The sequence below is a fragment of the Lathyrus oleraceus genome, chromosome 3, assembly GCF_024323335.1.
Source record: "Lathyrus oleraceus cultivar Zhongwan6 chromosome 3, CAAS_Psat_ZW6_1.0, whole genome shotgun sequence".
Lineage (NCBI taxonomy): Eukaryota > Viridiplantae > Streptophyta > Magnoliopsida > Fabales > Fabaceae > Lathyrus > Lathyrus oleraceus.
The window spans coordinates 87973803-87988866 of NC_066581.1; the positions used below are offsets into that span (position 1 = coordinate 87973803).

The 15064-nt window shown below is 39.4% G+C and overlaps 1 protein-coding gene across 1 annotated transcript; it reads left to right on the forward strand.

Moving 5' to 3' along the window:
• The first annotated feature begins 677 nt into the window (after positions 1–677).
• Positions 678–6084, forward strand: LOC127128945 (uncharacterized). Its single transcript, XM_051058291.1, has 2 exons — positions 678–1005; positions 5981–6084. Exons 1-2 carry the CDS (start codon positions 714–716, stop codon positions 5992–5994), a joined length of 306 nt encoding a protein of 101 aa, XP_050914248.1. The 5' UTR covers positions 678–713; the 3' UTR covers positions 5995–6084.
• Positions 6085–15064: the final 8980 nt, after the last annotated feature.

A 15064-nucleotide genomic window follows, 5' to 3' on the forward strand; every position in this document is an offset into this window, starting at 1 on the left:
ATGCTGCGATTGCTGAGGCTCTGGGTATGCTAGCTGGAGTACTTGGAGGAAATCCGAATGTTGTGGGAATGGGAGCTGCTCGTCAACTGAGTGAGTTCCAGAAGAACAATCCTCCAATGTTCAAGGGAGCATACGATCCAGATGGTGCTCAGAAGTGGTTGAAGGAGATCGAGAGGATCTTCCGAGTGACTGAGTGTGCCGATAACCAGAAGGTCAGGTTCGGTACGCATATGCTGTCAGAGGAAGCAGATGATTGGTGGGTTGCTACCCGCACTGAGTTGGAATCTGCTGGAAATGCTGAGATCACTTGGGCTGTGTTCAGAGAGAGATTTCTGAGGAAGTATTTTCCAGAGGATGTCAGAGGAAAGAAAGAGATAGAGTTCTTGGAGTTGAAGCAGGGTAACAAGTCTGTTACGGAGTATGCTGCTAAGTTCACAGAGCTGTCAAAGTATTATACTCCCTATAATGAGGCTGCTGGAGAATTTTCGAAATGTGTGAAGTTTGAGAACGGGCTGCGTCCCGAGATCAAACAGGCTATTGGGTATCAGCGGATCAGAGTGTTTTCTGACTTGGTTGACTGTTGCGGGATTTTTGAACAGGATTCCAAAGCCAGAGCAGAGAGCTATCAACAGAGAGTTGATAGGAAAGGCAAGAATCAGAATGATCGTGGAAAACCGTATGCAGCTGGCAAAGGTTTCCAGAAGCAGAGTGGGATGAAGAGGCCTAGTGAGGGAGACTCTAGTGCCCCTGCTAAGTGTTATAGATGTGGTCGGGCCGGACATCGTGTCCATGAGTGTACCAGTGCTGAGATGAAGTGTTTCAAATGTGGAAAAGGTGGTCATTTGGCTGCAGAGTGTCGGTTGAAGACTGTAACTTGTTTCAACTGTGGAGAGTTGGGTCATATCAGTCCACAGTGTCCTAAGCCGAAGAAAGAGAATCAGTCAGGAGGCAAGGTCTTTGCTTTATCGGGTTCTGAGACTTCTGCAGATGATCGTTTGATCCGAGGTACGTGTTATATTAATGGCTTTCCTCTTGTAGCTATTATTGACACCGGTGCTACTCATTCCTTTATATCTTTGGATTGTGCTGTGAAACTTAAGTTAGAGATATCTGAGATATATGGTAGTATGGTGATTGATACTCCTGCAAAGGGTTCAGTGACTACTACTTCAGTTTGCTTGGGCTGTCCTTTGAGCATTTTTGGTAGAGATTTTGGGATAGACCTTGTGTGTCTTCCACTAGTGCAGATTGATGTTATCCTGGGCATGAACTGGTTGGTGTTTAACCGGGTTTCTATCAACTGTTTTGACAAGACTGTAATATTTCCTGAGGTTGAGGTAGGAGAGAGTGTGGTCCTATCAGCGAGGCAGGTGAATGAGGCAGTAGCGGATGGGGCAGAGTTGTTTATGCTATTAGCGACTTTAGAGGCTAAAGATAAACTGGCAATTTGTGATCTAGCCGTGGTGTGTGATTTTCCTGATGTGTTTCCAGGAGAAGTGAATGAATTACCGCCGGAGCGTGAAGTTGAGTTCTCGATTGATTTGGTACCTGGTACTAGACCGATATCGATGGCTCCATACCGTATGTCTGCTGTTGAGTTAGCTGAATTGAAGAGTCAGCTGGAAGATCTGTTGGATAAGAAATTTATTCGTCCGAGTGTGTCACCGTGGGGTGCACCAGTGTTATTGGTTAAGAAGAAAGAAGGTACTATGAGGTTGTGTGTGGACTACAGGCAACTGAATAAGGTGACGATCAAGAATCGGTATCCGTTACCGAGGATTGATGATTTGATGGATCAATTGGTTGGTGCGAGTGTGTTCAGCAAGATAGATTTGAGATCTGGGTATCATCAGATACGTGTGAAAACTGAGGATATTCAGAAGACTGCTTTCAGAACGAGGTATGGACATTATGAGTATTCTGTGATGCCTTTTGGTGTGACTAATGCACCTGGAGTATTCATGGAGTATATGAATAGGATTTTCCATCCGTACCTAGACCAGTTTGTTGTGGTGTTTATTGATGACATTTTGGTGTATTCGAAATCTGAAGAAGAGCATGCTGAGCATTTGAGAGTGGTTTTAGAAGTTCTACGAGAAAAGAAGTTATTTGCTAAACTATCCAAGTGTGAATTTTGGTTAGAGGAGGTTAGTTTTCTTGGTCATGTGATTTCAAGAGGTGGTGTTGCTGTTGATCCTTCTAAGATAGAAGCGGTGTCTAAGTGGGAAGCTCCGAAGTCTGTTGCTGAGATTCGAAGTTTTCTTGGTTTGGCTGGTTATTATAGGAAGTTCATTGAGGGATTTTCTAAGTTGGCGTTACCGTTGACGATGTTGACTAGAAAGGGGCAAGCGTTTGTTTGGGATTCAAAATGTGAAGAAGGTTTCCAAGAGTTAAAGAGAAGGTTGACTACTGCTCATATTCTGATATTACCGAGTCCGTCGGAATCATTTGAAGTTTACTGTGATGCTTCATTGTTGGGTTTGGGTGGTGTGTTGATGCAGAATAAGCAGGTTATAGCTTATGCTTCGAGACAACTGAGAGTTCATGAGAGGAACTATCCGACACACGATTTAGAGTTAGCAGCTGTAGTGTTTGTTCTGAAGTTATGGAGGCATTATTTGTACGGGTCAAGATTTGAGGTTTTCAGTGACCATAAAAGTTTGAAGTATTTGTTTGATCAGAAAGAACTGAATATGAGACAGAGGAGATGGTTAGAATTTCTGAAGGATTATGACTTTGGTTTGAATTACCATCCGGGTAAAGCAAATGTAGTGGCTGATGCGCTGAGCCGGAAATCATTACATATGTCTATGTTAATGGTTAAAGAATTGGATTTGATTGAGCAGTTTAGAGACTTGAGTTTGGTGTGTGAGAGTACTCACAATAGTGTTAAATTGGGAATGTTGAAGTTAACAAATGGTATTCTGGATGAGATCAGAGAGGGTCAGAAATCCGATGTGTTTTTGGTTGATAAGTTGACTTTAGTGAATCAAGGCCAAGGTGGTGAATTCAGAGTTGATGAGAATGGTGTTTTGAAATTTGGTAATCGGGTGTGTATTCCGGACGTTACCGAACTTAAGAAGAGTATTCTGGAGGAAGGACATCGTAGTGGCTTGAGTATCCATCCTGGAGCTACGAAGATGTATCATGATTTGAAAAAGTTATTTTGGTGGCCGGGAATGAAAAGAGAAATTGCGAGTTTTGTTTATTCCTGTTTGACTTGTCAGAAGTCGAAGATTGAGCATCAGAGGCCGTCTGGGCTAATGCAACCGTTGGCTATTCCCGAGTGGAAGTGGGATAGTATCAGTATGGATTTTGTTTCTGGGTTGCCGAGGACAAATAAGAATTTTGAAGCCATTTGGGTGATTGTTGACAGGTTGACAAAATCGGCTCATTTCATTCCGATCAGAATGGATTATCCGCTAGAGAGATTAGCTGAGTTGTATATTGAGAAGGTTGTAAGTTTGCATGGTATTCCGTCGAGTATTGTTTCGGACAGAGATCCTAGATTTACATCGAAGTTCTGGGAAGGTTTGCAGAGGGCTTTGGGAACTAAGCTGAGATTGAGTTCTGCCTATCATCCGCAGACTGATGGTCAGACTGAGAGGACGATTCAGTCATTAGAGGATCTTTTGAGGGCTTGTGTTTTGGAAAAAGGAGGTGCTTGGGATTGTTATTTGCCTTTGATTGAGTTTACCTACAACAATAGTTTTCATTCGAGCATTGGTATGGCACCGTTTGAAGCTTTGTATGGTAGGAGATGTTGGACACCGTTATGTTGGTATGAGTCCGGTGAGAGTGCTGTGGTTGGACCGGAGATTGTTCAACAGACTACAGAAAAGATTAAGATGATTCAGGAGAAGATGAGAATTGCTCAGAGTCGTCAGAAGAGTTATCATGATAAGAGGAGGAAGTCACTTGAGTTCCAAGAGGGAGATCATGTGTTTCTTCGTGTTACTCCGATAACTGGTGTTGGTCGAGCTTTGAAGTCGAAGAAGTTGACACCTCGATTTATTGGTCCTTATCAGATTTTGGAGAGGATAGGGGAGGTAGCCTATCGTGTCGCTTTACCGCCGTCGCTTGCGAATTTGCATGCGGTTTTTCATGTGTCTCAGTTGAGGAGGTACATTCATGATCCGTCGCATGTAGTCCAAGTAGATGATGTACAGGTGAGAGATAACCTGACTGTTGAAACATCACCTATGAGGATCGAGGATCGAGAGTTGAAGCAGTTGCGGGGTAAAGAGATTGCCTTGGTGAAGGTAGCTTGGGGAGGACCAGCAGGTGGCAATGTGACTTGGGAACTTGAGAGTAAGATGAAGGAGTCTTACCCAGAGTTGTTCGCTTGAGGTATGTTTTCGAGGACGAAAACTCTTTTAGTGGGGGAGAGTTGTAACACCCCGATGAAATAAGGCTAATTATTTAATTTAAATTAATATAATATTTATTAATTTAATTAATTAATTGGAAATATTATTGGATTATTATTATTGGAAAATATATATATGTTGGAAATAAGGAAAAGAGCCCATTTGGAGTAAAAAGGTTTTTACGTGAAAAACAGAGAAACGATCGTGAAGGAGGAAAAGGGCAAAGAGACAGAGCAAGGGCTGAAGGTTGAAGAGAGAAAAGCTTGGAGCTCAAAGATTTGACGGATTAATCAGGTAAGGGGGGTTTATCGTCGATTAATGGGTATTATGGGATAATATGTGATGGGTAGTGATAAGCCGTTAATTTGACCCTAATTGGGATTGTTGATGCTGAAGAGTTATGTTGGATAAATTGTATTTAGACTGTAATTGAATCTGTGTTTGGGTTAGTTGTGAAATTCCGAACGTATAGCTTTTTACGGAATCGGAATCGGAGGTCCGGAAGTCCTCCAACGGCGGAAAATGCGGAGAATTCTGCATTCTGCCTTGTGTTAGCGCAGGAACTGCTGTTTTGTCTGCGTTAACCGGTTAACCCAGGGTGTTAACCGGTTAACACTGTTATAATTTGTGAAAATGTGCTGTTTTGCCTGCGTTAACCGGTTAACCCAGGGCGTTAACCGGTTAACACTGTTACGTTTTGCCAGAAAATGTGTTTTTGCCTGCGTTAACCGGTTAACCCAGGGCGTTAACCGGTTAACACTGTTGCAGAGTGGAAAAATTGGCTTTTTAATGTTGTGTACATAATTGAGAGTTGGCCTATGTTGGCGTATGATGTAATAGGGATTATTTCCCGCTGTTTTGAGCAGTATAGGTATTAGTAGAGTGTGCTAATACTGTGTTTAATTGATTGACATGATAATGATGTGTTGATACGTGTGTTGAGGATGTATGATGATATGCATAATGCTATGAATGTATATATTATGCATGAAATTGTGAATGGACTGTTGTATGGCTAGAGTGTGAGCATGTGTCTATTGTGAATTGTTGTTGATGTTGCATTGCTCGATGATTAGCGTGCATAGCATAGCCTTTGGGGCTGTAGCTAATTCCCATGGTGAGGAATTAGTGAGTGAACCATTGTGGGTTTGTTGTTGATGTTTGCATGCTAGATGATTAGTGTGCATAGTCTAGCCTTCGGGGCTGTAGCTAATTCCCATGGTGAGGAATTAGTGAGTGAGTCACTAGGTCTCAAATGAGTGGGACTAGTGAGCTTAGTAGCCGTATCTGGATTGATCGGTGAGCTTGAACTATATGTTCAAGAATAGTCGGTACCGCATGTGTGGAGTCTCATCGCATAATGTATGTATGGCGTACAATATGAATGGATGTATTCCAATATTGTACGTGTGTTTGTGTTGTTATGTAGTATGATTTGAGATTATACTTGTGTTTTATGTTGGTGTTGAGTATGATGTTGAGCTGATGTGCTGTTACTGATTGTATGTTGTGATTAGGGTGATTAATGTGTCAAATTACTTAACATGACATGAGATTTTATAATGCTTATTATATCGATTGAGGAACTCACCCTTACAACTATTTTTCAGGTAACGAGAAATGAGTTGAGTAGAAGCGAATGCTTGGAGTCTAGTGTAATCTCCTTAGTGGGTCATGCTCTGATAGATGTAACATCGGGAGGGAACCTTTTAATCGCGTTGTTAATGATTGTTGAACCAGTTACATGTAGTATGTTACATGTTTTGATTGATTTGATTTATATCCGCTGCGATTTATGCAAATGTTTAATTGATTAAATAAAGAGCATGACAGTTATTTTGGAACATGGTGTGAATGATTGTGTGACACCCTTAACTGCATAATTACTCTGATATATGTTTATTATTTTAATTAAATAATTGGGGGTATTTTAGAAGGGTGTTACAAAATCCAGATCTTCTTGTTCATCATGTATTCTTCAGATAGTTGCTCAAAATTGATTTTCTTTAGAAGTTCTTGATATGTCTTCTATAGAACCTTCTTCAGATGTATAAATCAGCAGAGTAACTATTTGAAAATCTTCAGAGTTAGAGTATCTGAGTTTTCAACCTTCAGGCATTGTGAGCATTGTGTCTTCAGAGTCAGAGAGACTGCTTTATTTGACTCTAAGTCATCTATTCTGGACTTGCGCGATGTCAAGTGTTGTCTATCTAATCCATTTTCTGTTAGAGTCCCGCACACTTAGATAAAATTTTTAGGGTACCAATTTGTTTCATCATTTGTTATCATCAAAACTTTATAGATGAATTGTAGACACAAAATCTTGTTCTAACAATATCCTCCTTTTTGATGATGACAAAAACTTCAGACTGATGATGAAACAATGATACTCCATAATAACTTAAAGGAGTTATCTCAGAGTTAGATGTATGATGATTCCCCCTGAGATAAGCAATCTCCCCCTAAATTAGATGCTTAAGAAGTTTTAGATGTTCTTACCAGATCAACTTACGTTGTATAGCTTGTTTCTCAGATGTTTTCACTCAGATACTTCCTACAGAGCTTAAGACTTCATAATAATGGTTTTTAAATATGCGTAATGCAATATGAGGCTTAGATGATATTTCATCAAAGGCTGTTTAATTTATTCTCCCCCTTTTTTTCAGACTAAAAAAGGCTTAGCAAAGTAAGTGAGGCAAAACATATATCATTGATGAGAGAAAGATACAGATAAGAGAAAAAAAATAGAAGAGAACAAAGGAAAGAAAAACACTTAGAAGACAAACATAGAAGATAAGTACTTAGAGAATTAGCAAAAAAAATCCTAAGTGTGACTAAGGGTTCGGAGGTGGCGGCATCCTTTGAAGCAACTGAGTCAACAGGTACTGAATGTTAGAGTTGACAGAGTCCTGTTGATCCAGTCTTCCTCTCACAATCTGTTTCTCTTTTTGTAGTTCTTCTATAGTCTTCAACACAAGTGGAGCAAAGTCAGAGTGAAATGACTCCCCTTGAGTCAGAGCATCATCCTTAGCCTTGGCAGCCTCTTTCGCAGCAATGCGTGCCACTTCTTTAGCGTTAGCCTTGGCTTCAGCAGCAGCCTCCGCGGCGTTTCTGCAGCTTCTCTTGCTTTCTCTTTTTCTTCCAAGTGAGCATTTTCCTCATCTTCTCTGCGAGCTCTCTCCTCTGCATCTTTAGCCAAACGGGCCTGTAACCTCTCTCCGGCTTCTCTGATGAAGTTGTTTCTGACTTGTTTAGAGAGTCCTTTCATCTTGAAAGCCTCAGATGTCATCCATCTAATTACTCTATTCCAGCGAATCCTCACCGCAGAAGGATCATCACTGACTCTAGAGTTTTTAGATAGTGATCTGATCTTTTCCACTGAAGACTTAGCAAATAAGACGATCGCCTCTTCCAGAGTGGGGAAGGTGGGTTCAGGTTCAGAGGTGGGAGGTATAGGTGCTGGTGATGTGGGGGTGGTTTCAGTGGGAGGTTCAGATTATTGGGTAATAGGGTTTTCAGAGGGAGTTTCTGTGTGAGGTTTAGAGGGTGGTGTTGGTGGGTGTTCAGAAGGGGAATGGATGGTGGTTTCTGGCTCAGATGGGTTTTGAGTGGAGAGGGCGCGGGCCTGGAGTTGTGCAAGAGTAGGGGATTGAAGGTCAGATGGTTCAGATTTGTCAGAGTCAAATGAAATGTTGTAGTAGGGTGGGGATGAGAGAGTGGAGGAGGGTGGCGAGATGGGTTCATTGAATAGTTAGGCTTCAGATATTGGTAGTGTTGTGGTTGTTAGATTGAATTTTTGAAAGGGAGGTGAGGGTGGGTTAGAGGTATGGGTTTCAGAAGGATTTTGGTGTAGGTTGTGGGTTCAAATTATGTGTATATTGGGGATGGTTGAGGTAAGAAAGAAGACAGTTGCCTTAAATGTAAAGTAGGAGAGTCAGAGGGTTGAGACTTACTTGGAGAGGAGGAGGAGACCAGAGGCATAGGTGGTCTGGACACAGAAGGTTCTCCCAACTTTGATTTCTTAGCTTTCTTCGTCTTCTTAGAGGGCTCTTTTTGCCTCTTCATGAAGTTGGATGGATGTTTAGGTAGCAATCCACCGAAAAGTCTGAGATGTCTACCCATTGATTAGCCAGATCCTACAGATAGTGGGTGATAACCTCTGGGGGATCTATCTTAGAGAACAGATAGAGATCGTTGGGTATCTTCCTCTGATCCTTCAGAGCTCCCCAGGAGGTATCCAGATATGGCTTAACGACAACTCTCTCGATGATGCCCATGCTCTTCAGATTCCTTGAGTTCATAGGCCTACCGGTGTCTACCGTCACATCCTCCATCAGATTGTAGGATATCAGATAATCCACCAACCCGTTTTCTATCAGAATGTTGGAGATCAGCCTTCCCAGGGGAATGTAAGTTCCAAGCTTTATGTTGTTTCTGGTTTCCCTGACGGAGTCCCTCAGATATTTGAACAAAAGAGTAGGCATATTCAGCCTGAGTCCTTTGTGGAGGCAGTAGAGGATGCATTTCTGGTCAGTATTGATGTAATCTGACGAATTGGATGATGGGCGATGATGAATAGTCCCTAGAATAATCTTTAGCCAGACCCTCAGATTCTGGTGAAGTTCTTTGTTCTTGGAGGATTTTCCTTCTGCGTTCTGCTTGAAGATTGTTGGGATAATCTCCTGGGACATATATTTTGCCCTAGGGTTGACGTTGTAGATTCTTCTTCCCCCGGTCTTCTCCATATTCAGAAGTTTAGCGATGGATTTCTCAGTGATAACCATCTTCACCCCCAGAACGTATGAGACAATGCAGTGATAATCTAAATCTGCAAATCTCCAGAATTCCTTGACCAGATAGGTGTAGATGGGACCATAGAGTCTCTGAAAGTAGTTTTCCCACCCTTGCTTTCTCAATTCCTCCGTTAGGTCAATGCCATTTCTCTTCATGTTGTAAAAGTCTACCAAAGATTCACAAAGAACTTCCAGTTTGTCAAAGGGAGTTACAAGATGAATGTGGGGTGGACGATCCAAAATGTGAGGTTCCTTGTAGATTGGGGTTGACATAGCAGCAGTTACAGTGGAGGTTTGCTGGGAAGCAGTTGAATGTTGTTCGGTTGATTCCATCTGTTGACAAAAGTTGTATACTTGTTGTTGTTGAGAATCCATGTAGAAGATGAAGAACACTTGACGAACACGTGAAGAACTGAGAAAGAGTTTGAAAATAGAGGGTTTGTGTTGGATGTGAGTGAAAAATGTGAAAGTGGGAGTTGTGACAGTATATATACGCAAAGTAAGCATGCAAAACGACATCATTTAATGGGAATATAGAATAACAATTAAATAATAGCACAGAAATTGAGTTGACATGCGAGAGGGAAAATTAATTATAACTAATGATGGATGTCTAATCCCAGAAATTTGCACACTGGTCGAGGAGATCTCAAAAGTCTGGCTCTTGAGTTCTGTGCTAGACAGTTGTCTAGAAGATCCAAGGTCATACACAAGAGAGGCCACGTGTTGATATATCCAATCTTCAAGAATACCAAGAGATTGGTTCCTGAGGATTTTTGATTCAGATAACTTCTAACTGGTAGAAATATCATAGTCATATCCAGATGCCAGAAGTTTAAAGTTAGAGCCTATTTTGCCAATTCAGAGAAGCACATATTTTTGACTCATTCTGGGCAATTTGCCATGCTTAGATGTTTCAGAATGAATGATAATCTATCTTCAGCTAGGGGTTTTGTGAAGATATCAGCCCATTGGTGGTCTGTATCTATAAATTTTAGTGTAATTACCCCTTTCTGAACACAGTCTCTGATAAAATGATATTTAATTTCTATGTGCTTTGCTCTGGAGTGCAAAATAGGGTTCTTACTTAAACATATGGTAGCAGTATTGTCACAAAAGAAAGGAACGTTACTCTTATATATCTGAAGATCTTCAAGTTGATTCTTCATCCAGAGCATCTGAGTAGTGCATAATGAAGCTGAAATATATTCTGCTTCTGCAGTAGAGAGTGCTATGGTTGACTGTCTTTTGCTGGCCTAAGAGATAAGGTTTCCTCCTAGAAATTGACAGTTTCCAAATGTACTTTTACGTTCCAATCTGTCTCCAGCGTAATCTGCATCATAATATCCAGAAAGTCTATACTTTGATGTTTTCTCATACATCAGGCCAAGGTTAGGTGTTCCTTTCAGATACCTTAGGATTCTCTTAATAGCTGTTAGATGAGATTCCCTTGGATCTGATTAGAATCTAGCACAAATACAAATGTTGAAGAGAATATCTGGTCGTGTAGCAGTCAGATAGATAAGAGAGCCTATCATGCCACGATAGAGTTTTTGACAAACCTTTTCACATACCTCTTCTTTCTCCAGAATGCAGGTAGGATGCATGAGAGTCTTTGCTGGTTTGCTTTCTGACATTTAAAATTTCTTCAAAATGTCTTTTATGTATTTGCTTTGATATACATATGTAGCGTATGAAGCTTGGTTGATTTGAATTCCCAGAAAGAATTTTAGTTCTTGCATCAAACTCATTTCAAATTCTGCCCGCATTAACTCAGAGAATTCTTGACAAACAGAGGGGTTAGCAAAACCAAAAATTATGTCATCAACATATATCTGACAGATCATGAGGTCATTTATGATGTTTTTACAAAAGAGTGTAGAGTCAACTTTACCTCTGATAAAATCATGTTCCAGAAGAAAAGTGATGAGTCTTTCATACCAACCTCTAGGAGCTTGTTTTAGACCATACAAAGATTTTTTCAGTTTAAAAATATGTTCTGGACATTTTTAGTTTTCAAAACCCGGAGGTTGATGAACATACACTTCTTCATAAATATATCCATTCAGAAATGCACTCTTGACATCCATCTGATATAATTTGATGGAATGATTTACAGCAAATGATACAAGTAAACGAATAGATTCTAACTTGGCGACTGGAGCAAAGGTTTCATTATAGTCAATGACTTCTTGTTGACTATAACCTTGTGCTACCAGTCGTGTTTTGTTTCTGACCACTTCTCCCTTTTCATTTAGTTTGTTTCTATACACCCATTTTGTTCCAATAACGTGGGTACCTTTTGGCTTTGGTACAAGATCCCAGACGTCGTTCTTTGCAAATTGATCAAGTTCTTCTTCCATTGTCATAATCCATTCTTTGTCTTGAAGTGCCTCATCACAAGATGTTGGCTCTATTAGAGACACTAATCCCAGAGGGGTTTCCTCGGATACTTTGAATGTAGACCTTGTTCTGACAGGTTCATCCTTGTTTCCCAGAATCAATTCTTCAGAGATGTTTAGTCTATTTCTTGATTTTTTTTCTGTGTAATTGAGATTTCCGTTGTTTCTGGGGTTTTCCTTTCAGCTTCCTCAGATTCTTTAGTCTTTTCGTCAGAACCTGCAAGTGTTATCTCCAGATCTACAAGTTTTTCAACTAGCTTTGACTTTTCAGAGTCAAGCTTATCATCATATCTGACATGTATTGATTCTTCCGTAATTTTAGTTTCTGAATTGTATACTTTATAGCCCTTAGAGCGTTCTGAGTATCCCTACATAATACCATTTAATGCTTTTGAATCAAACTGGTTCAAATTATCTTTAGTGTTTAGGATAAAACAGGAGCATCCAAAAGGATGAAAATAAGAAATGTTAGGTTTTCTTCCCTTACACAATTCATAAGGAGTCTTCTCCAGAATAGGTCTTATAGAGATTCTATTCTAAATATAACAAGTTGTATTTACTGCTTCAGCCCTGTAAGACCCCAATTTTGACCCTAAGATTCCTCATGCAAATTTCATCATATGCATTAGCATTGGGACCACACCTTGGCATTCTCCTTACCCCTCTTTCATTGGGTTTGTTTTGGGAGAGATTACAAAGAACTATGTGATTGTATCATACTTGTATATTATTATTTTACTAACCAAAATACCAAAAATATGTCTTTGCATTTGCCTAACTCTTTTGTAGGTAGGGCATGATCATCATTGATCTATCAAGTTCATATCTAGGGTTTAAGACCCCCATGGCTAAAAGTAAAATCAAGAATTGATCCACAATGTCTCAAGCATCATATATGAGCCCCAATGATCTCTACATGTCATATTGATCAAGTATTCTTCAAGAGTTTGGAGGTGATTTTCCTTGGAAACCCTAGTTTGACTAGGTATCTTAAGTAACTTCTCCAACAAGTTATCTCACCAATTGATCAAATTACTTAAGGTACATTTCAAAATTCATCATCTTATGCATATATTATCTACCATGAGCCGATAAAGTCAAGAGAATTGAAGGTTAGCAAGTAGGTTGATGGTGGTTGGCCAGATGAATTAATCTGATCAAAACTGGGTCTCCCTAGACCCTATCTCCTACAATTTTCACCATATGAAAATGATTCCAAGAGTAAAGTTACTCTAAATGACATTCCAAACAACTTTTATGTTGAAGTCTAGGGTCTAATTTTTCTTGTAAAATCATTTTCTATATTGAAACATTATAGGTCATTTTGTCTAAACCCTAATTTGAAAGTCAACTTCCCAAGGCCATAACTTGCTCAATTTTTATGAGATGAGAGATTTCCAAGTTGCACAATCAAATTAAATATGTCCACTTAAACTTTTATGTTTGGAGGGAGAGATATATCAACTATTATGAGCATGTGATATGAGGATACATTATAGGTCATTTTTTACCTATACCATTGAACAAGTGATTTTCCTCAACTTCAAAAATTCATAACTCTATCATTCTAAATCCAAATGACATGAAATTGGTGACCATTGTGAATGTATTTTAAATAGCTACAACTTTGATGAAGACACCTTTCTCATTTGGAGCTCACATAAAAAGTTAAGCAAGGTGGAATATTGAGATATATGACTTAACACTTAGAAATTTTTTCAACATGTTGAAATTTCCAAACTTCCACCTCAAAATTCACCATGATCCAAGTTCCAATTGGAAAAGTGTCCAACATCAAAGTTGTTCCCATTGATCTAAGCTTTCCAAAGAACCACATCTCATGCATTTTGGATGAGGTTTGCTAGGGTTGCACATGGTCTTAACAGGTCTGCGTCATTGGAGAAAATCAAGTGTCCAAAACTCCATTTCACTTTGCCTTGCTACTCAAGCATGATTTGAAGTTCAGTACAGATGCAATTGGATCATAATGGATTGCTTCATGGGCCTGTACACGCCCATGCAAGCTTGTACATCACCTGCCATTTTTAGCAATTTTTCAAGTGTGCAATTTATAAGACCCCAATTTTGACCCTAAGATCCCTCATGCAACTTCATCATAAGCATTAGCATTGGGATCATACCTTGGCATCCTCCTTACCCCTCTTTCATTGGGTTTGCTTTGGGAGAGATCACCAAGCATTTTGTGATTATATCATACTCGTATATTATCATTTCACTAACCAAAATATCAAAAATATGTCTTTGTATCTATATAACTCTTTTGTAGGTAGGGGCATGATCTCCTTGATTCATTGATCACATCTAGGGTTTGAGACCCTCATGAACAAAGAGCACAACCAAGAATTGATTCAATAATGGTTATGAGCATCATATATGAGTCCCAATGTTCTCTACATGTTATATTGATCAAGTTTGCTTCAAGAGTTTGAGGGTGATTTGCCTTGGAAACCCTAGTTTGACTAGGTATCTTGAGTAACTTCTCCAACAAGCTATCTCACCAATTGATCAAATTTCTCAAGGGACATTTCAAATTTTATCATCTTATGCATATATGATCTACCATGAGCGAAGAAAGTCAAGAGAATTGGAAATTAGCAAGTTGGTTGATGGTGGTTGGCCAGATGGATTCATCTGATCAAAATTGGGTCTCCCTAGACCCTATCTCCTATAATTTTCACCATATGAAAATGATTCCAAGAGAAAACTTACTCTAAATGACATTACAAATAACTTTAATGTTGAGACCTAGAGCTAGTTGTTCTTGGGAAATCATTTTCTATGTTGAAACATTATAGGTCATTTTGTCTAAACCCTAATTTGAAAGTCAACTTCCCAAGGCCATAACTTGCTCAATTTTTATGAGATGAAAGATTGTCAAGTTTCACAATAAAATTCAATGTGTCTACTTAAACTTTTATGTTTGGAGTGGGAGTAAATTCAACTTCTTTGAACATGTGATATGAGGCTACATTATAGGTCACTTTTGACCTATACCATTGATCAAGTGATTTTTCCAAACTTCAAAAATGCATAACTCTATCATTTCAAATCCAAATGACATGAAATTTGTTGCCATTTTGAATGTATTTGAGAGAGATACAACTTTGATAAAGACACTTTTCTCATTTGAAGCTCCCATAAAAAGTTAAGCAATGTGGAATATTGAGACATATGGCTTGACACTTAGAAAATTTTTGATATGTCAAATTTTTCCAAACTTCCACCTCAAATATCTCCAAGTTCCAAGCTCCAAATGAAAAAGTGTTCAACATCAAATTTGTCCCTCTTGATCTCACCTTTCCAAAGAGCTAAAATTCATGCATTTTGGATGAGAAATGCATAGGTTGCGCATGGCTTAAACAGGATGATATCATTTGGCATGGATCAATCTTCAAGTGACAATGCACATGTACCTTGCAATCTAATCCATCTCCAAAGCATCTGATCATTCATTTGGACTTTCAAACCATCATTCCAT

Bases quoted from the DNA above. Each gene is read 5' to 3' on its own strand.
- LOC127128945 (XM_051058291.1), top strand. From the start codon at position 714: ATGAAGAGGCCTAGTGAGGGAGACTCTAGTGCCCCTGCTAAGTGTTAT.